The following is a 20,115-nucleotide window of genomic DNA, read 5'->3' as shown; positions in this document are numbered from 1 at the left end:
TCCCCCTGTCTGCTCCGTGGCCTTCCCAATCCTAGGGGATTTAGGGAAGCAGTGCTCACTTCCCAAGAGGAGGCCTTTTCTGAGAGGCCCTGAGTGTGCCCAGTCACCAGAGTGGGGGTTCCATGGGGGTCTAAGGCCTGGACACACGTGTGGGGGTTCAGGCTTCTACAATGGGGGGTGCTGGAATGTGGCAAACCATGTGTCCACCCGGCACACACTGCCAGCCTTGCGCCCCTCCACTCGTCAGGAGGACAGATCGTAGTTCTGAGTAGTGGCCTGTCTCTACCAGGCCCAAGGTTTACCCTGTGGCCCTGCTGGCGTTCCCCAAGATCCCCTGCCATTGGCCCAGCTTCTGCTGTGGCCCAGCCTCCGAATTCTCCACCTATGTCCCCGAGTTCCCACACCCCAAAGTCTGGGTCCTAGATGGCCCCCTCCACCTCCAGGGCCCAGAAATCCACAGACCCACAGAGCTGCACGGCAGCCCCATTGGCCCCGGGTGTCCTGCAGTGAGGGGTGAGGATGTCACTGAAGCCCACAGTCACTAACCCCGTGCTGCATGGCCCGCCGCCCTGCTCCAGCACATGCCCTCCAGACACAGGTGTCCTCCTGTATTGTACCTTCATGGCAGTGAGAAGACAGGCCGTGATCGCACCGTGGCCGAGGCAGTCCACGTCAACATTCTCCAACAGCCGCCGGATGTGCCTGAGAGGATTTTTAATCCAGAATCCAGCCAAGGTTCTGGGCATGTTGCGACGGAGTCTCTTGGTGTGTTTAGGTCAGCACAGCGCCCGCCTACGTTTTCCTGGCAGCTGCTGGTATCTCCTTGACCACAGTGTCATGGCATATCCAGACCAGTGTCTTGCTCCACCACCTGGGGGTCTGTGTGGTTGAGGCTGAGCAGTTTCAGAAGAACGCTGCACGGGTGGTGTTGGCCTGTCCCACTGCACTGTCAGGAGGCCCTGTAGGTGGGGACGCAGCGGTTCCTTGGGAGGGTGGACCGGGTCCCTGCCCCTGCCAGTCCGGAGTGGTGCACATGTGGACTCTGAGTCTCAGGTATGTCGCTTTTTGTTGCAACCCTCATCTGAATCACAGTTACGCTGGGGGTGTAAAATGCGGTGTTTCCATCTGTGATTCTACCGCATGGCCCAGTGCATGCTCTGCAGAGGAAGGTAGCCCCTCCCCTGCTGCTCTGGCTGCCATCTGTCTCTCTCCCTCAGCATCACCAGGTGGCCGTGGCGTGTCCTGGGGCTGCCATCACAAAGGACCAAAAACTAGGTGCCTGCAATAGCAGACATATCTGGTCTCACAGTTCTGGGGCCCGGGGTCTGGAATCGGGTGCTGGCTGCACCCTGCTCCCCCTGAAGCTGCTGGAGGGGACGGTTCTGGCCGCTCTCTGTGGCTTGTCTTCTCGTGTTCACACTGTCTTTTTTCTGCGTGTGTCTGCTGCCGTTGGGTTCCCATTTTTGTAAAGTTGCCAGTCATTGGAGTAGGGCCTACCCGAAAAGACCTTGCCCTAACAGGATTATCTGCAAAGACCCTATTTCCAAGTGAGGTCACATCCACAGGTGCTGCAGGTTAGGGCTTGGACCTATGTGGGGGATCGCATCGACCCTCCACACCTGGTTGTTCCTTATGTGCTGTTAGAATCCCTTCTCTCCACTCTTCCTTTGGCCCATGGCTTGGCCACGCGTGCCTCTGAGCTGTCGCCTGCTCTCTGGTAGGTGAACCCTCTGTGGCTCCCCTGTACCCCCCACTCCACACTTGGATCTCCATTTCTAAAGGAGCCCTTGGTGTCCCAGCCCTTGTCCGTGCTGCCCCTCCTGCTGGCCGGCACTGGGCTCAGGACGGCATCCCCGGCTGCACTCCCCGTGCCCGCGCCTCAGTGACCCCCTCGGGCCCCTTGGCCAGCAGCATGTGGCTTTGCACTGTGGCCACTGGAGGGTGCCTGTGCTATCTGGCACCTGCAGGGACCCAGGCGGGTCTGGGAAGTGACCACCCAGGCCCCGTGGCTGCAGCCCCTGACCCCAGGGGAGGTCAGGTGCAGGGTGAGGGATGCTGTGTTGTGGAAAGTGGGGAAGAAATGGAATAAAGACCCCAGGTTAGGCGGACATTTGAGTGCCAGGCTTGGTCAACCATCCAGCGGCCTCGTGTATGGGCCCTTCCAGAGCATGCCTCAGTGCCCATGTGCCCGTGTCTGTTCTTCTGCAAAGGGAAACAGGCTCCGCCGCCGCCGCAGCATCTGTAGGGCCTGTTGTGTGGAATGGATTGGAATCTGGGTAACTCTGTTTAATCTGGAGAAATCTCTTCCCAGCAAAGTCCTGTGCTGTGGCCCAGGGCAGCACGAGCTTGGCAGCCGCAGTGGAAGATTCACCAGCATGGAGTGGTGCTGCGCCTTTGGTGGCAAGTGTCAGCTTTGAGCTCCGCAGGGATTGATAAGACGATAAGGCGTGACCGCGCTGGGCCCCAGGAGTAGGGGCTGTGGGCTCACTCTCCACCTCCTCTCTTCCTGCCTGCAGAACAGGGCGGGGGAAAGGTTAGCAGTGTTACAAAGGGTGCAGGGCGTGTGTCCTGGGCTGGGGCTGCGGCCCTGTTTATTTACAAAATACAGATTGTTGCTAGGGGAGGTTCCAGCATAGCTACAGTTCTCATGACAGCTTGAGACCGAAACTTCCAGAGGGCAGGCAGTTTCGGTGATGAAAGGGAGACACTTACTCTACTTCTTTTACTTTTTATTGCTCATTGGAACATGAAACATTACCGGGATAAAATTAAATGTGAAAGTAGAAGCAGAGAAAATTGAGAATATGGTGCTCCATGTCATCTCTATCCCGGGGCTCCCCGCCAGCTCAGGAAGGGTTACCCAAGGGTGATGGGCAGAGTGGCTAGCTGGGTCAGTCTGGGCAAAACATAGCCAACTTAAGGTCACCAGCATCATTCCTGTGGGTGACGGATGTCCCAGTAGGATGACCCAAGCCCACCCGCAGAGCGCGGACCTCGCTGGCCAAAGTGCGGCCGATGGACAGCAGGGCACCCTAGTGTGCGGTGAAAGATTTACTTCAACCTGGTTCTCATGAAAAAAGCTTTGAGTCCCACGGAACTGTCCAGGTGAAGACACTGCCCTGGAATCTTGGGGGGATCCCTTGCCAGCTAAACCCTTGTTTCTGGGTGGACGCCTTCAGGGTGACTGCCTGGCCACGGCGCCCGCAGGTTTGGGGACTGGCTCGGGAATGGGCTCAGGCAGCTCCACGGGGTTTGCCTGGCAAGTTGAGGCTCAGGACAGCCCTGAGCTCCTCCACAGGGAAGTCAATGGGTCCCGGTTAGGGCCACACCATCCTCAGGCTGTCTCCTGGTGGCCCCCTGCAGCAGCACCGTCTCCCTGGCAGTGGGCTTCTGTGTGCGAAGCCCGGAGAATGTGAGGCTGCAGTCGGATGTAGTGACCAAAGGCCTGGGGGGGCGTCCTCAGCCTGAGCTTCACCTGCTGCCTGTGCAGAGGCCCTGCCTGGCCCCACCCTCCCTGCCACTGGTTTCCAGTGAGGGAAGTGGTGCTCCAGCTCTGCGGAGGAAGGGGCTGCCCCTGGACCACAGTGCAGCTTCCTGCCTCGTCTCATTGTCCTCAGCTGCCACCGATAGCGTCCCAAGGCTCCAGACGAGATCCCCGTTGCCCCGGCGACCACATAAATAGTGCAGTGTCCCCAGCTCAGCCTGCAGGGAGCGGGTACACCGGGAAAACAGCCGGGATGCAGGCTCGGTCATGTCAGTGTCACCAGCTGGACAGTGAGCCCTGTGCCCGGCCCGGCTGACCCACACCCTTTACAGCCCCTGCAGCCTCAGTCCACTCCCCACTCGGGTGGGGCCCCTGCAGGCCTCTCCTCTACCATGATGGGATCAGAGTGGCAACTGCAGGTGTGTGATCAGTCCTGGCCCCCATGTGAGTCCCCCAGGGCCTGGCTGGCCCCGTTGCCGCACTGCCCAGCTCCCACCGCACCCCAGCCTGGGCAGCAGCTCCCCAGTCCCATCCCCTTGGCATCCAGATCATTCTCGCCTATCCTCCTTGCAGCCATGTTTGCACGCACAGAGCCTCCTCCGTAGCTCACACACACAAGCACCCAGGGCCCGGGGCCGCGTGGGTGCCTGGAAGATGCAGGGTGTGCGGCGCATCCTGCTGAGGGCTTCGGCACCTGTGTCTGCATTTCGGTCGGAACCAGCTTCACACTCAGGCTTCCCACGCATTGCAGCACACTTCTTACGGGACCCTCGTCAGGGAAGGACTGCTGCATAAAAACCCTAACCCCATGCCCCAAGGTGGTGCCAGGATGAGGCTGAGGGTGAGCCCAGCAGCAGCGAAGCTGTCCCAACGTTGCCTGAGGGGGCTCCGGAGAGGGGCTCTGTCAGGAGGGACAGCAGCCCCCTGGCCTGGCGCAGGACCCGCCCTGCTGGCAGCCTTCTGCTAAAATCCCTACGTGGCTTTTTGCACATGGCCAGCACCTTCTTCCTTGCCCCTGGTGCCAAGGAGGAACAGCGCCGTGCCCCGCAGGTCGGCAGCCTGCGTTTCCATGCCAAGCTTAGGCCACACTGCGAGGGCCTCTGGGCTGCTCTGCGGAGATGGCTGTCAACCCTGAACTCCTGGCTAGAAGGCGGTCCAGGGCCAGGCAGGGTGACGGGAGGGCCCCGCACTCCACCCCCTCTATTTGGTTGCCATGGGGAGTCTGTGTTGGTCCCAGGGTGAGAGGAGGAGGGAGCCAGGATCTGAGGGCGGGAGCTGACATCCCAGTCACGGGGAGCCCAGCTTCTCCTGGCTCCAGGGGACAAGGACCCTCTCCCCAGTGCCCCCGCAGCCAGGCTCCGAGCCCAGAGGGCTCAAGACAGAGGCCCAGGGTCCCTGAGTGAGTCTGAGGTCCTCGAGAGAGTCTGGAGTCCCTCAGAGTCCAGAGGGGCCCTGAGTGAGTCGGGGGTCCCTGAGTGAGTCTGGTGGGGGGGGTTCTCTGAGCTAGTCTCACGGAGAGGGTCCCTGAGCGAGCCGTCTGGGGTCTAGAGGGAGCGGGTAGGCTGTGCAGCTCCCTCCCTCCTCCCCCTGCTCCTGTTCTCTGAGGCTGTGCTTCTCTCCCAGTGCTGAGGGGTCTCTGGTATGAAAGAACCCAGGCTTCTCCAGGGCCTCTGGGGCTGCATCTGGCTGTGTTTACACCTGGGGTGTCCCTCCTGTGGCCCTGCTCTGTGCCTCAACCTGTAAAGGGTTTTGGGGTCACTGTGTGTGGCTGGGCTGGCCGAGACTCTGGGGGTGTGGTGCTTTCTGCGGGGAATTTGCCCTGTGTCCAACAGGGATGAACAAAAAGGGGCATGGGGACAAACTTCCCGGTCCCCGAGTGGCACAGGGCTGTGTGTGCAGGGCTGATGGGTGGCCTCGTTTCCTCTGGGCCTGGGTGAGCAGGGCTGTGTGTGCAGCACCAGGTATGCAGGGCTGGGTGAACAGGGCCGAGTGTGCAGGACTGGGTGTGTAGGGCTGTGTGTACATGGCCGAGTGTACAGGGCCAGGTGTGCAGGGCTGGGTGAGCAGGGCTGACCGGCGGCCGCGCCTCCTCTGGGCCCTTGGGCCTCACGGGGACGCCTCGTGCCAGGCTGACCAGGCCCTGGGCCAGGTTCTTCCTTGACATGCCAGGTGACCGGGGGGATCTTCTCCTTCCACCTCGTCGTCCACCTGATCGCCTCCTGCATCGACCCGGCCGACTCCAATGTCAGACTCAAGAAGAACTATTCTCAGCCCATGCCCATCTTCGACAGATCAAAACACGCACACGTGATCCAGAATCAGTTCTGCCACCTGTGCAGGGTCACCGTGTGAGTGCCCGCCCTCGCCGAGGCCCCACGGTGTCAGGGTCACCTCCAGGGGTCCAAGAGCTCAGGCCACTGCTGGTCTCTCAGGGCCCGTGCCATGGCCGCAAGCTGATGCTAATGGAGGTTCCAGGGCCCGGCCCTGTGGCTGCGGGTGGATAGCCCCTCATCACGCTGTGAACCGGGCGCAGTGCCGGGCCGCCCCAACTCCTCTGCAGGCCGGGCTGAGACTGGAGGGCTGGGTCTGTCACCTGCAGGTGACCCGCTGCTCCCCTGGAATGAAACGCAGCAGCACTCAGGCATGTTTGATCCTCAGTGGATTTTGTGCATGAGGTCCCTCCCCTGAGGTCCCGGGGCAAGAGAGCACTGTCTTTCTTGGGGATTTTCAAGACAAGCCCCTAGGAAAGAGGGAGGTAAGGGTTCCAGTGTCTCCGGGGGCCCTGGAGGCCTCCGTGATGGCCTAGGGGGTGACTACAGGGCTGCTGTCAGCTGCAAGGGAGGCCCTGTAGGCACAGGTGGGATCCAAGTCCCTGGCCTCAACTCCTGGAACCATGGGGCAGGCGCAGCCTTCTCCGGGGCCATGGCTCAGAGTGAGGCTGATGCAGGAAGGCTGGTGGGGGGTCTACGCTCAGGGCGGCCACAGACACAGCTCCTCCTGCTCTGTGGCTACCTCTGCCCGCAGCTGCCCTGCTTCTCCTTCCCACAGACCTCAACACCCTCCCCCAGCCTCCCATTCACAGTGCTCCATTCACAGTGCTGAATGTGATGTTTTCAGAGTTTTAGTTTTGGATGTCAAGGCCGGTGCCTGTATAGAGTGGGTGCTTAGGATATGTTTACTGAATGGAATGGAACTAAAGCCTCAGATGTAACTTCATGGAGATGCACGTCTGCCTTGTAGAATGTTACAGGCTGCCTGTTCCTGAAGCTGAAACCCTTAAGAGTGAGAAGTCATTTGGGCCTCCTTCAAAACTCTCCACCCCTCTTAGAATCAGGAATATTTTTAAAAGTACTTTCTAGAATTATCTAGCAATCTCTCATATTTAAATATTTTTGGATTTACCACCTATGAAGGCTTTTCTGGAGTTTCACTCCACCGAGAATTCATCATCTCTCCTTATCAGGAAATCTCTCACCCTCAGGTGCTCAGTCAGGGTGAGTCCCCCACAACAGGAGAATCAGCTGAGGTTGGGCCGAGGCCACATGGTCTTATCCACATGTGCCTCAGATTAACGGATGCTCAAACTGCCCAGTAATACAAAGTCCGCACTTGTCATTTTTTTCCAACGTTGTGTACAAAATGTTTCCCCTGGTTAAAATAGTCAATGCCCACTGTGTGCTGAGCACGTGGGGGGCTGCAGGCTTCTTTGGGTGAGGCATGGTCACCTGCACGCTGCGGGGAGAGGATGAAGAATGAGACACAAACAAGTGTGGATGGCACTTGTGCTGCGGAGAAGCTGGCCCTTGCCTCAGGCGGTGGAGGAGCAGGGAAGGGCAGTGGGCCTGAAGCCATGCGGGGCTGGGGGAGATGGCCTGGTCTGTCCTCTGAGCCAGGCACTGCACTTGCCAACGGGCTCCTTGAACACAAAGCCCAGACCAGGTGTGGCAGAAACATGAAAGGACAGGCAGGCGGCTGCTGTGGGCGGGAGGCAGGATGCCTGGGATCACGACACCCAGGCCAGTCCCCACCCCTGTGACCCAGAGCCTCCCTGGGCAGTGACTCCAGGACGGCCAGGAGCTTCTTCTCTACCTCACAGGACGGGAGAAGCTGTGGTGAGACGCATCCTGTGAGGGCTGGGCTGGCCGCAGGCAGCTCCCCAGGGCGCCAGCCGCCATCTGCTCCTCACTGCAAATAGGCCTCTGTGGGCGGCCGCCCCAGTCTCCAGAAATAGTCACAAAACATCGGCTCTCACGGTGTTGGTGTTTAGGGAAAGAAGCATGGAGAGTTTGGCCCCTCCATGGAAGCTCATGGCTGAAATAGGTGCAGAGCCCATTTTATTAATGTTTGTTAAGACGGCTCTTTTAGATAAACGGGTGTCTCAGGTTTTGCTTTGCTTCCCTGGGCTGCTTTGCTGCCCGCAGGGCAGGCTGGGTGGATGGGGCTCTGGCCGGCCTGCTGAGCTGTCCTGTGGGCACTGTGCAGGGCTGCAGGGATGGTGACCTGTCTCAGCCCCATCAGAGGCTGTGCCAAGTGGCACTCACAGCACTCATGTTCACCTCCTGGGCCTGGGGCTCTGAGCACCCTCAGGAGCGTGTGGTCCCAGGACCTGCTAGCCAGCACCTCAGGGTGGACACCACACTGTGTGGTCCTCCGAGTTCGGGGTCTCTGTGCATCCCCCAAGGTGCGCCCCACCCAGTGTCCAGATGTGAGGAACCCCGCAGGCCACCTGGACCCTCAGACAGAGCAGCCCCTCCTGAGCTGGCCTCTTACCCCTGCCAGTGATCCCAGGGGATCTGGAGCAACCTCTCAGGCTGCATGGTATGGGGGACCCAGGTCTGTGAGAGGCAGCTCGTCTTCTGACACCACTAACAATGCAGCTCAGTGAGGCCTTGGCAGGCATGGGGGGGCGTGGATCAGCACCGGTCCCCAGGTGACAGCTACAGACCCCTCCTGCTGACCATCAGCGAGCTGCAGCCCTGGGCCCACAAGGCACCTGCACCCATCCTGGCCTCACAGGGCCTGCATGGTGGGTGGAGCCGGGCTCCCTGTGCAGGGGCCGGATCAGTGGCACTGGCCGCCCTGCTGAGCTGTCCTGTGGGCGCCGTGCAAAGCCGCAGGGCTGGTAACTTGTCCTGTTCCTCCTTTTCCCTTTCCAGAGGCCAAGAAGATGACCACCTTTGGGTATCTCATTAAGACCTGCAAAGAAGAGAGTTCAAAACATCAAGCAGTGAGGAAAGATCCATACATGCAAATGGAGGAAGGATTTCTCCAGGTACCACCTGTCTCTCTGCTCCATTTCTCGAGGCCTGGGACAATGTCTAAGGTCACTCTGTGGTTGGGACCTCTCAGCCACGCTCCTTTACTCCAGGGCTGATGCAGCCCGTGGACTCTGCTGTGAGTGTGTGTGTCTGTGTGTGAGGCTCTGTGCATGGGTGTGTCTATGTGTCTTTATTAACATAAACACCAGTCATGCACCAATGACTTCCTAGTGCAAAGATAGGAAAGGAACTGAGTCTCCTGGACATTTCTGTACTGCATTATACATCTTCCAAAGTTGAAATGTGCTTTTTGCATCTTTTTTTTTTTTGAGACAGAGTCTTGCTCTGTTGCCCAGGGTGGAGTGAAGTGGTGAAATCTCAGCTCACTGCAGCCTCCACCTGCTGGGTTCAAACAGTTTGCCTGCCTCAGCCTCCCAAGTAGCTGGGATCGCAGATGTATGTCACTTCGCCCGGCTAATTTTTGTATTTTTAGTAGAGACGTGGTTTTGACACGCCAGGCTGGTCTCAAACTTGTGGCCTCAGGTTATCCACCCGCCTTGGCCTCCGAAAGTGCTGGGATTACAGGCATGAGCCACTGTACCTGGCCTGAAACATGCTTTTTAACTTAAGGAAGTTAGTTCCCTTTCCAGTTAAGTGACATGAATTATTATAACTAACTCAAGAAGACATAGAAAGTCTAAATAGACATAGAACAGCCAAGAGACTGAACTACTAATTTAAAATCTCCCAGTGAAGAAAAATCCCAGGCCCTGTAGTCTTCATGCATGAATTCCAGCAAAGATTTTAAGAAAAAATACAATACCACCTACACACAGACTCTTTCAGAAAACAGAGAAGGAAGCAACACTTCCCAACTCATTCAGCAATGCCACTATCAACCTGACACCAAAGCCAGATATTCATAAGCCAGTACATTCAGGAAACACAGGCAAAGATCACTGATAAGACCTTGGCAAACCAAATGGAGCAGCACGGGGCAGGACTGTGCACTGTGGCCAAGTGATGTCACTCCAGGGGTAAGCAGTGGCTTAAGGCCTAGAAGTCAATTACTACAGCTCAGCACGTTAGTCCAATAGAGAACCGTAACCATGCAATCTTCCCAATCAATGCAGAAAAGGGTTTGTTAACAGCAAGTTCCCATTCATGATTTTTAACAACTCTCAGTGACCTAGGAATGATAGGAAAGCACCCTGTGTACCTGACATGACATTTCCTGGTGAAAGGCTGGTGACCCTCTCTTGGAGGCTGGGCACAGGTGATGACGCCCCTTCCTCCCACTGCTGATGTTGCCGGAACATTCCGGCCAGCCCAGCGCAGCAGGGAAAATGAAGGCACACAGAATACGAAGTAAAACTGTGTTTATTTGCAGGCAATGAAAGCTAAAAAGTATGTTTTAAGACCTAGTTAAGATAATAAAATCGCTTAACAAGGTTGTGGGGCACATATTAAAATACACACTTGCACATCTCTATCCACCAGCAATGAAAAATCTGGGTTATGTTTTTAAAACTTCCTTTCACAATCTAATAAAAAAGAATAAATTTAATAAACCTTGTGCAAATATGTACACTGAAAGCTACACACCATGACTGAGAGAAGTCAGAGACGCTCTATTAAGTGAAAAGCTATACAACATTCATAGATTGGAAAAAAATACTATTAAAAGAGCAGTTTTCCCCAAAACTGATCTACAGAGTTACCACAATCCCTGCTGAACCCCAGCAGGCTTCTGTTTTAGCAGAAATGACAAGGTGGTCCTAAAATGTATATGCAAATTCAAAAGACCTAGGCTACTGTACTAGCCAAAATGATTTTGAGAAAAAATAAAATTGGAGAACTTACACAACCAGGCTTTAAATTTTGCTATAAAGCTGTAGCACTAAAGACAGGTGGCACTGACATAGAGAGCAACATAAAGCTACAGTAACAAAAACAGTGTGGCGCCAACAGAGACAGATATAGAGAAATGGACCAGAAGAAAGGTCCAAAGTTAAAGCTTTCATATATGGTCAATTGACTTTAAATAATGGTACTAAAATCATTAAATGGGGAGAAATTATAGTTCAACAAGTGGTACTAGAACAATTGGATATCCACATGGAAAAGAAAAAAGAATGATTGAGTTCTTCATACCTGTACAAAGATTACCCAGGATCACTTCATTCCCCACAGAAAAATTAGCCCCAAATCCATCTGACACCTCAACTTAAAAGCTGAACATAGAACACTTCTAGAAACAAGCATAGAATGCAATCTCTGTGATCTTTAGTGAGACAAAGCTTTTCTTTGATCTGATACCAAAATCACTGCCTATTAAAGAAAAAAATCATAGTTTGGACTTTACCAAAATTGAAAATATTTGCTCTTCAAAAGTCACCATTAAAGAAAATGAAAATACAGGCACACATGAGAGATATTGCAGGTTTGGTTTTAGAAAGCCACAATGAAGTGAACATCTCAGTAAAACAAGTCACATGAATTGCTGGTTTCCCAGTGCTTATAAAAGTTATTTACGTGACATGTGTGTAACAGCATTATGTCTAAAACTATGTATCTGAATGAAAAGTGCTTTATTGCTAAAAGCTGCTTACACAGACGCTTGAAGTGAGCACACACTGTGGGGAAAATGGCGCCGACATACTTGCTGGACCAGGGTCACCACAAACCCTCAATTTGTGAAAAAACACAGTATCTGTGAAGTGCGGTAAAGCAAAGCACACTAAAGCCAGGTGTTCGTTCCTGTGCAAGCCACAGGCAAACAAAATATTTTCAAGTCTTAAACTGATGTCCGGAATACACAAAGACACAAAGACACAAAGAGCTTTCAAAGTGCAATTGTAAAAAAACAACAGACAAAAACATAAACAGAAAACCCAGTTTTTCAAATGGGCAAGAGGGCTGGACACAATGGGAAGCACCTATAATCTCAGTGCTTTGGGAGGCCAAGCAAGAGGATTGCTTGAGGCCAGGAGTTCAAGACCAGCCTGAGCATCTCTACAAAAATAAATTAAAATACATACATACATCTAAAAAATGGGCAAAAGATTTGAACAAACTCCTTACCAAGGTAGATGTAGATGTATAGCTACATGGATGCCACATAAGCACAAGGAAAACTATGCTCCACATCATTCTACATCAGGCAGCTGCAAAGTGAAACCACAATCAGACACTAGCACACACCCAGGAGAATGCCTGTCATCAAAAAGACAGACACCACCGAGGGTTGGTGAAGTTGTAGAGAAATTGCAAGTCTCCTGCGTTTTTTGCTAGTGGGAGTTAAATGAGGGTGTAAAGTGCTACCACATTGGAAAGCAGTTTGGCATTTCTTTAAAAGATAAATGTCTAATATATGACCAGAATCCCACTCCCAGTTCCTCACCAGAGAGAAATGAAAACGCGTGCACACGTAAGTGGTTCTGAGATCTAAACTCAGGACCCAAGAGAACTCCAGGTACCATTCCTCAAAACCCAGGAATAATAGACGTGACTTTTACGTAAGAATCAGCTGCATGTCAACAACTTCTTTTTTCATGTGACGAATTTTCATTTGCCCCACAGCAAGGAGACGGCGCCCTGGGCTCATCTGCACAGGGGTAAGTTGCAAGCTTCCTGCAGTAGCTTGGTCACTCTGAAGAATAGCTGTATTCTTTTCTTAAGTCAAATGACTTTGGAAAATAATTCACCTATGATGAGACATTTTGAAATCATGGGATGATGCAGTAGAAGATAAAATAGTTTTGGTTAATGTTGCTAAATTATACCAAATTATCTATCTCAATGTGCTTGTCTTACTTGCAGAAACTACATTCTTCACTCCCTTCTTCATAACTAACATCTAAACTAACACACAAGAATAAGACCCACTTATTTATTTCTACATCTCTCCATGAACACATGTGTAGTTGTGAGTCTGAATGTATTTCTTATGATCTCTAATAGCATTTCGTAGAAATTGTAAGCTCTGAGAGTCCAACCTGTTCCTGAGTCAAGGTGCTAAGTAAATGGGAGCACTGGGGGTGCCTTGACCCCGCAGCCCCACCCAACAGGGCCAGGGCTGGCTTCACAAACAGGGTTTCAAGAAGCGTCTTTGAGCCAGTGTTGTGCAGTGCAGTTCGTTTTATTTTGGAAGCTAAGAGTCAAAGGGCACGCGCATTTTCAGTCTTCACAGACTCTTTCTGATGACTTTCTCAAACGGGTGGAGCAGCTCACACCTCATTCAACGCTGTCGCTCTTCTCAGCATGAGATACTAACAGTATGCTTAGTTTTATTCAAAGAAAATATATAATATTTTAATATGCATTTCCTTACTACAATTACGACTGAACATTTTTTCATGTTTTGACCATTTTACAATTTTTGTTGTGTGAATTAACGTTCAACAGTTGGGCTATTTGGATTATCAAACGTAACAGCTCTTTGCATATTAGGAACCCTATGGGATCTTTCACAGTGTGGAGGTTGTGAACTTTTCTGAAGCCAAATTTGTTAACATTTCCTTTTGTCTTGCTTTAAAAAGGCTTCATTACTCTAAGGTTATACAAATATCCTCCAATACTCTTTGCTTATATAGTTATAGCTTTTTTATTTTTATTTTTATTTTTTGAGATGGAATTTTGCTCTGTCACCCAGGCTGGAGTGCAGTGGTGTGATCTCGGCTCACTGCAAGCTCCACTTCCCGGGTTCATGCCATTCTTCTGCCTCAGCCTCCCGAGTAGCTGGGACTACAGGCGCCGGCCACCTCACGGCTAATTTTTTTTTTTTTTTTTTTTTTTTTTTTGCATATTTAGCAGAGATGGGTTTCACCCTGTTAGCCAGGATGATCTCGATCTCCTGACCTCATGATCTGCCCGCCTTGGCCTCCCAAAGTGCTGGGATTACAGACGTGAGCCACCACGCCAGGCCTAGTTATAATTTTTATTTTTATTTTATTTCAATAGTTTTGGGGAACAAGGTGTTTGGTTGCATGGAAAAGATTTTTAGTGTTGATTTCTGAGATTTTGGTGCACCCACCACCCGAGCAATGTATACTGTATCCAATGTGTAGTCTTTAATCCGTCACCCTCCTCTCATTCCCCCTGAGTCCCAAAAGCCCATTACATCATTCGTATGCCTTGCCATCCTCGTAGCGTAGCTCCCACTTATAAGTGAAATACTACGATGTTTGGTTTTTCATTCTTGAGTTACGTCACTTAGAATAATGGTCTGCAACTCCATCCAGGTTGTGTGAGTGCTGATATTTCATTCCTTTTTATGGCTGAGTAGTATACCATGGTATATACATATATACAGATCACAAATATATATCACATTTTCTTTATCCACTGATTTGTTTTAGGCTGGTTTCATGTTTTTGCAATTGCAAACTATGCTGCTATAAACATGTGGGTGCAAGTATCTTTTTCATAAGATAACTTCTTTTCTTCTGGGTAGATAGCCAGTAGTGGGATTGCTAGATCAGATGATACTTCTACCTTTAAGTTCTTTACAGAATCTCCGTACTGTTTTTTATAGTAGTTGTACTAGTTTACATTCTCACTAGCAGTGTAAAAGTGTTCCCTTTTCACCACATCCGTGCCAACATCTGTTATTTCTTTATTTTTTAAATTATGGCCATTCCTCCAGGAGTAAGGTGGTATTGCATTGTGGATTTTATTTGCATTTCCCTGTTAATTAGTGATGTTCAGCATTTGTTCCTATGCTTGTTGGCCATTTGTATATCTTCTGTTGAGAACTGTCTCTTCATGAATGTTGCCCATTTTTTGATGGGGTTGGTTTTGTTGTTTGTTTGTTTGAGACAGAGTCTCACTCTGTCACCCAGGCTGGAGTGCAGGGGCATGATCTTGGCTCGCTGACACCTCTGCCTCCTGGGTTGAAGCGATTCTCCTGCCTCAGGCTCCCAAGGACCTGGGATTACAGGCACCCACCAGCATGCCCAGCTAATTTTTGTATTGTTAGTAGAGACAAGTTTCACCATGTTGGCCAGGCTGGTCTTGAACTCTTGACTTCAAGTGATCTGCCTGCCCCAGCCTCTGAAAGGACTGGGATTACAGGCATGAGCCACCACACCCAATTGGATGATTTGGTTTTTTTCTTGCAGATTTGTTTGAGTTCCTTTTAGATTCTGGATATTTGTCCTTTGTCAGATGTACAGATTGTGAATATTTTCTTCCTTTCCGTGGGTTCTATTTAGTCTGCTTATTACTTCTTTTCCTGTGCAGAAGGTACTTATTTAAAATAAAGATAAATTAAGATAAATTTCATCTATTTATCTTTGTTCTTGTTGCATTTGCTTTTGGATTCTTTCTCATGAGCTCTGCCAAAGTCAATGCCTAGAAAAGTTTTTCTGATGATATCTTGTAGATTTTTGTATGCTTTCAGGTCTTACATTTAAGCCTTTTATCCATCCTCAGTTGATGTTTGTAAAAGGTGCGAGGTGAGGATCCAGCTTCATTCTTCCACATGTGGCTTGTGAATTATCCCAGCACCATGTATTGAATAGGATGTCCTTTCCCCACTTGATGTTTTTTGTTTGTTTGTTGAAGATCGATTGGCAGTAAGTATTTGGCTTTATTTATGGGTTCTCTATTCTGTTCCATTGATCTACACACCTATTTCCATATTAGTACCCTGCTGTTTTGATAACTGTAGCTTTGTAGTATAGTTTGAACTCAGGTAATGTGATGCCTCCAGATTTGTTCTTTTTGATTAGTCTTCCTTGGCTATCTGGGGTCTTTTTTGGTTCCATATGAATTTTAGGATTGTTTTTTCTAGTTCTGTGAAGAAAGATGATTCTGCTTTGAGGGGAATTGCATTGAATTTGTGGATTGCTTTGGCAGTACGGTCATTTTCACAATAGTAATTCTACCCATCCACGAGCCTGAGATGTGTTTCCATTTATTTGTGTTTTCTATGTTCACTTTCAGCAGGTTTTTGTGGTTTCCATGTAGAGATATTTCACCTTTTGGGTTAGGTATATTCCTAAGTTGTTTTTTTTTTCAGTTGCAAAAGGGGTTGACTTCTTCATTTGATTCTCAGCTTGGTCATTGTTGGCACACAGCAATGTTACTGATTTGTGTCCATTGATTTTGTATCCTGAAACTTTACTGAATTCATTTATCAGATTTAGGAGCTTTTTGGATGAGTATTTAGAGTTTTCTAGGTATACGACCATATCATCAGTGAACAGGGACAATTTGACTTCCTGTTTACCAATTTGGATGCCTTTTCTTTCTCTTCTGTGATTGCTCTGGCTGGGTCTGCCAGTACTGTGTCGAAAGGAAGTGGTGAAAGTGGGCATCCTTGTCTTATTCCAGTTCTGAGGGGCAATGTTTTCAACTTTTCCCCATTCAGTATAATGTTGGCTGTAGGTTTGTCATAGAGGGCTTTTATTACCTTGAGGTATGTCCTTTCTGTGCTGATTTTGATGAGTGTTCTATTTGTAAAGGGATGGCAGAGCTTGTCAGATGATTTTTCTGCATCTATTGAGATGATCTCTGATTTTTTGGTTTTAATTCTGTTTATGTGAGGTATCACATTTGTTGACTTGCATATATTAAACCATTCCTGCATACCTGGTATGAAACCCACTTGACCATGGTGTTATCATCTTTTTGCTATGCTGTTTGATTCGGTTAGCTAGTATTTTGTTGAGGATTTTTGCATCTATATTCATGAGGGATATTGGTCTGTAGTTTTCTCTTTTTGCTATGTCCTTTCATGGTTTGGGTATTAAGGTGATACTGGCTTTATAGAATGATTTATGGAGGATTCCCTCTTTATCTTTTCTAATAGTTTCATAAGATTGGTACCAGTCCTTCTTTGGATGCCTGATAGAATTCAGCTGTGAGTACATCCCGGATATTTTAGTTGGCAATTTTTTTATTACTGTTTCAATCTCACTACTTGTTATTAATCTGTTAAGAGTTTCTATTTCTTCCTGATTTAATCTAGGTGGGTTGTATAGTTCCAGGAAGTTATCCGTCTCCTCTGGATTTTCTAGTTTGTGTGCATAATGGTGTTCATGTTGGCCTTAAATGATCTTTTGTATTCCTGTGGTATCAGTTGTGCTATCTCTCATTTCATTTCTAATTGAGCTTATTGGGATCTTTTCTTTTCTTGCTTAATGTTGCTAATGTTCAATCAATTTTGTTTGTCTTTTCAGAAAACTGGCTTTTTAATGTATCTTTTGTGGTTTTTTTGTTTGTTTGTTTGAATTTCATTTAGTTCTGCTCTGATGTTCGTTATTACTTTTCTTCTGCTGGGTTTGGGTTTAATTTGTTCTTATTTCTCTGGTTACTTCAGGTGTGACCTTAGATTGTCTGTTTGTGCTCTTTCAGTCTTTTTGATGTGGCCATTTAATGCTGTGAACATTCCTTTTAGCATCGCTTTTGCTGTGTCCTAGAGGTTTTGATAAGTTTTGTGACAGTTATTCAGTTTGGAGAACTTTAAAATTTCCCTATGGATTTCATTGTCGACCCAAAGATCATTCAGAAGCAGTCATTTAATTTCTACATATTTGTGTAATTTCATGGGTTCCTTTTGGAGTTAATTATCCATTTTATTCCCCTGTGGTCTGAAAACATACTTGATGTAATTCTGATTTTCTTAAATTCATTGAAACTTGTTTTGTGGCCTGTTATATGATGTATCTTGGAGAATGTTCCATGTACTGATGAAAAGAATGTACATTCTGCAGTTGTTGGGTAGAATGTTCTGTAAATATCTGTCAAGTCCTTTTGTTCTGGGATATAGTTTAAGTTCATTGTTTCTTTGTTGACTTTCTGTCTTGATGACCTGTCTAGTGCTATCAGTGCAGTATTGTGTCCGTCACTATAATTGTGTTTTCATCAGTCTCATTTCTTCTGTCCAGTAAGAATTGTTTTATAAATTTGGGAGGTCCCTCGTTAGGTGCATATATAGTTAGGATTGTGATATTTTTCCTTTTGGAGTGATTGTTTTATCATCGTATAATGTTGCTCTTTGTCTTTCTTAACTGTTGTGGCTTTAAAGTCTGTTGAGTCTGGTATCAGAATAGTTCCTCCTGCCTGCTGTTGGTTTCCATTTGTATGGAATATATTTTCCGCCCCTTTACCTTAAGTTTATTTCAGTCCTTATACATTAGGTGCATCTCTTGAAGACAGCAGATACTTGGTTGGTGGATTTTTCTCCATTCTTCCACTCTGTATTTTTTAGATGGTGCTTATAGGCCATTTACATTCAGTGTTAGCGTTTGGATGTGAGGTACTGTTTTATTGATCATGCTAGTTGTTGCCTGAATACCTTGGTTTTTAAATTTGTGTTACTGTTTTCTCAATCCTGTGAGATTTATGCTTTAAGGAGGTTCTATTTTGGTATATTTTGAGGTTTTGTTTTAAGATTTGGAACTCCTTTTAGTGTTTCTTGTAGGACTGACTTGTTAGTGGCTAGTTCTCTCAGCATTTGTTGTTCTGAAACACACATTATCTCTACTTCATTTAGGAAACATAGTTTTGCTGAATACAAAATTATTGACTGTTAATTATTTTGTTTGAAGAGGCTAGAGATAGGACCCCAATCCCTTCTAGTGTGTAGAGTTTCTGCTGAGAAATTTTCTGCTAATACGAGAGGTTTTCCTTTAGAGGTTACCTGATGTTTTGCCTCCCAGCTGTTAAGATTGTTTCTTTTGTCTTGACTTGAGATAACCTGATGACTATGTGCCTCGGTGATGATCTTTTTGCAATGAATTTCCCAGGCATTCTTTGAGCTTCTTGTCTTTGGATGTCTAGAACTCTAGCAAGGCCAGGGAAGGTTTCCTTGATATTTCCTCAGATGAGTTTTCCAAACTTGTAGATTTGTCTGCTTTGTCAGGAACACTATTTTTAGGTTTGGCTGTTGAACATAATCCCTAAGTTCTTGGAGGCTTTGTTCTTTTTTAAAATTATTTTTTTCCTCTTTGTCTGGCTGGGTTATTTAAAAAGTCTTGTTTTTGAGTTCTGAAGTTCTTTGTTCTACTTGTTAGATCCTGCTGTTGAAAGTTTCCAGTGCATTTTCTGTTTCTCTTAGTGTGTCTTTTGTTCCAGAAGTTGTGACTGTGTTTTCTTTAGGATCTCTATTTCCCTGGAGCATTTTTCATCTATATCCTGTATTGATTTTCAAATTTCTTTAAGTTGGTTTCACCTTTCTATGGTATCTCCTTGAGTAGTTTAATAATCAACCTTCTGAATTCTTTCCGGCAATTCTGATTTTCTTCTTAGCTTGGATCTCTCACTGGGGAGCTAGTGTGCTCTTTTGAGGGTGGAATAGAGCCCTGTTTCATAATATTACCAGGATTACTTGTCTGATTCCTTCTCATGTGTGTAGATTATTTCAGTGGGAAAATCTGGAACTCAAGTGCTGCTGCTCAGATTCTTTATGGCATCTTCCAAAGGCTCTGTGCCTTTTTTTGTTTTTTTCTGGTGTGCTGCTGTGGTGGTTCCTGGAATGAAAGGCCACAGTATGAGTCTCCAAATGCTGTTCTGTCTCTCCATGTGGGAGCTGCACATCAGACCTGTCTCCCATCTGCCATCACTCTTCAGAACCTGTCTTAGGCACTGGTGCAGGGCAGGTCTCACACGGTGGGTGGAGGCACTGCTTTGCATCGTCCCAGTGGCAAAGAGTCATAGTCCTTTACACGAGAAGCTTCTTACATTTGCCACTGTGCATAACTCGAGAGCACTCAGACAACCTCCCAGGAGCTGCTGGTCTACAAGTTTCTGAGACACATGCGCCTCACAGCAGTGGTGCTGACACGACGCGGTGCAGCCTCCAGTGCCACCCTGAGCCCCCCTACAAAGCTGAGATGAGTTTCTCTCCTCCTTCCTGTCCCACCAGAGTCAAGGCTAAGAGCTCCCTGCTGATTTACAAGTGCCCATGTCACTTCTGCACTTCAGTAAACCCGGACAGGGGTTCGACGGCACGGGTAAGTTGCAGTCACCAGTGATGCACCCCAAGGACAGGGCCGTGTGCAGAATGTGTGGTCCGAGGTCCCCCAAGCTGAGGTTAAGGTAGTATTCAGAATGGAAGCACTCTGTGTCCAAGGGTGCTGCTCACATGGGAATGATGGTGGGTGGCGCACAGAAGAGCGATGGAGTGAGAGGAGCTGTGGGTGACAGATCCAGACGGGTACCAAAGCGGGAGCCCCCAGCACTGGAGCGCCACCATCAGGCTGCGGTGATGGGCAGATGCCCAGGGCAGGCTCTGAAGTGCCCAGAACATGCGGTGAGGGACAGTGCTGTGATAAAGGATGGAGGGAAATTGGTAGCCATGGCAGAAGCCACGTGCTGTGGTTTTAAAATAAAATGCTCAGGAAAGACTGTGTGTAGGGGACAGAT

General features: G+C 48.8%; 1 protein-coding gene across 1 annotated transcript in view; it reads left to right on the top strand.

Annotated features, from left to right (window-relative positions):
- Positions 1 to 20,115, top strand: part of LOC129037485 (probable palmitoyltransferase ZDHHC11B) — a 58,452-nt gene that overhangs the window by 14,872 nt on the left and 23,465 nt on the right. The window contains exons 10-14 of the mRNA XM_063665424.1: positions 5,654 to 5,835; positions 8,362 to 8,510; positions 8,641 to 8,756; positions 12,325 to 12,359; positions 19,616 to 19,703. Of these exons, the coding sequence (XP_063521494.1) occupies positions 5,654 to 5,835; positions 8,362 to 8,510; positions 8,641 to 8,756; positions 12,325 to 12,359; positions 19,616 to 19,703 (570 nt within the window). The remainder of the gene's footprint in view (positions 1 to 5,653; positions 5,836 to 8,361; positions 8,511 to 8,640; positions 8,757 to 12,324; positions 12,360 to 19,615; positions 19,704 to 20,115) is intronic.

Source organism: Pongo pygmaeus, chromosome 4, assembly GCF_028885625.2.
Source record: "Pongo pygmaeus isolate AG05252 chromosome 4, NHGRI_mPonPyg2-v2.0_pri, whole genome shotgun sequence".
In the NCBI taxonomy this organism is placed as follows: Eukaryota; Metazoa; Chordata; class Mammalia; order Primates; family Hominidae; genus Pongo; species Pongo pygmaeus.
The sequence above is the reverse complement of the archived record's forward strand: the minus strand, read 5'-3'. Positions and strand labels throughout refer to the sequence as shown.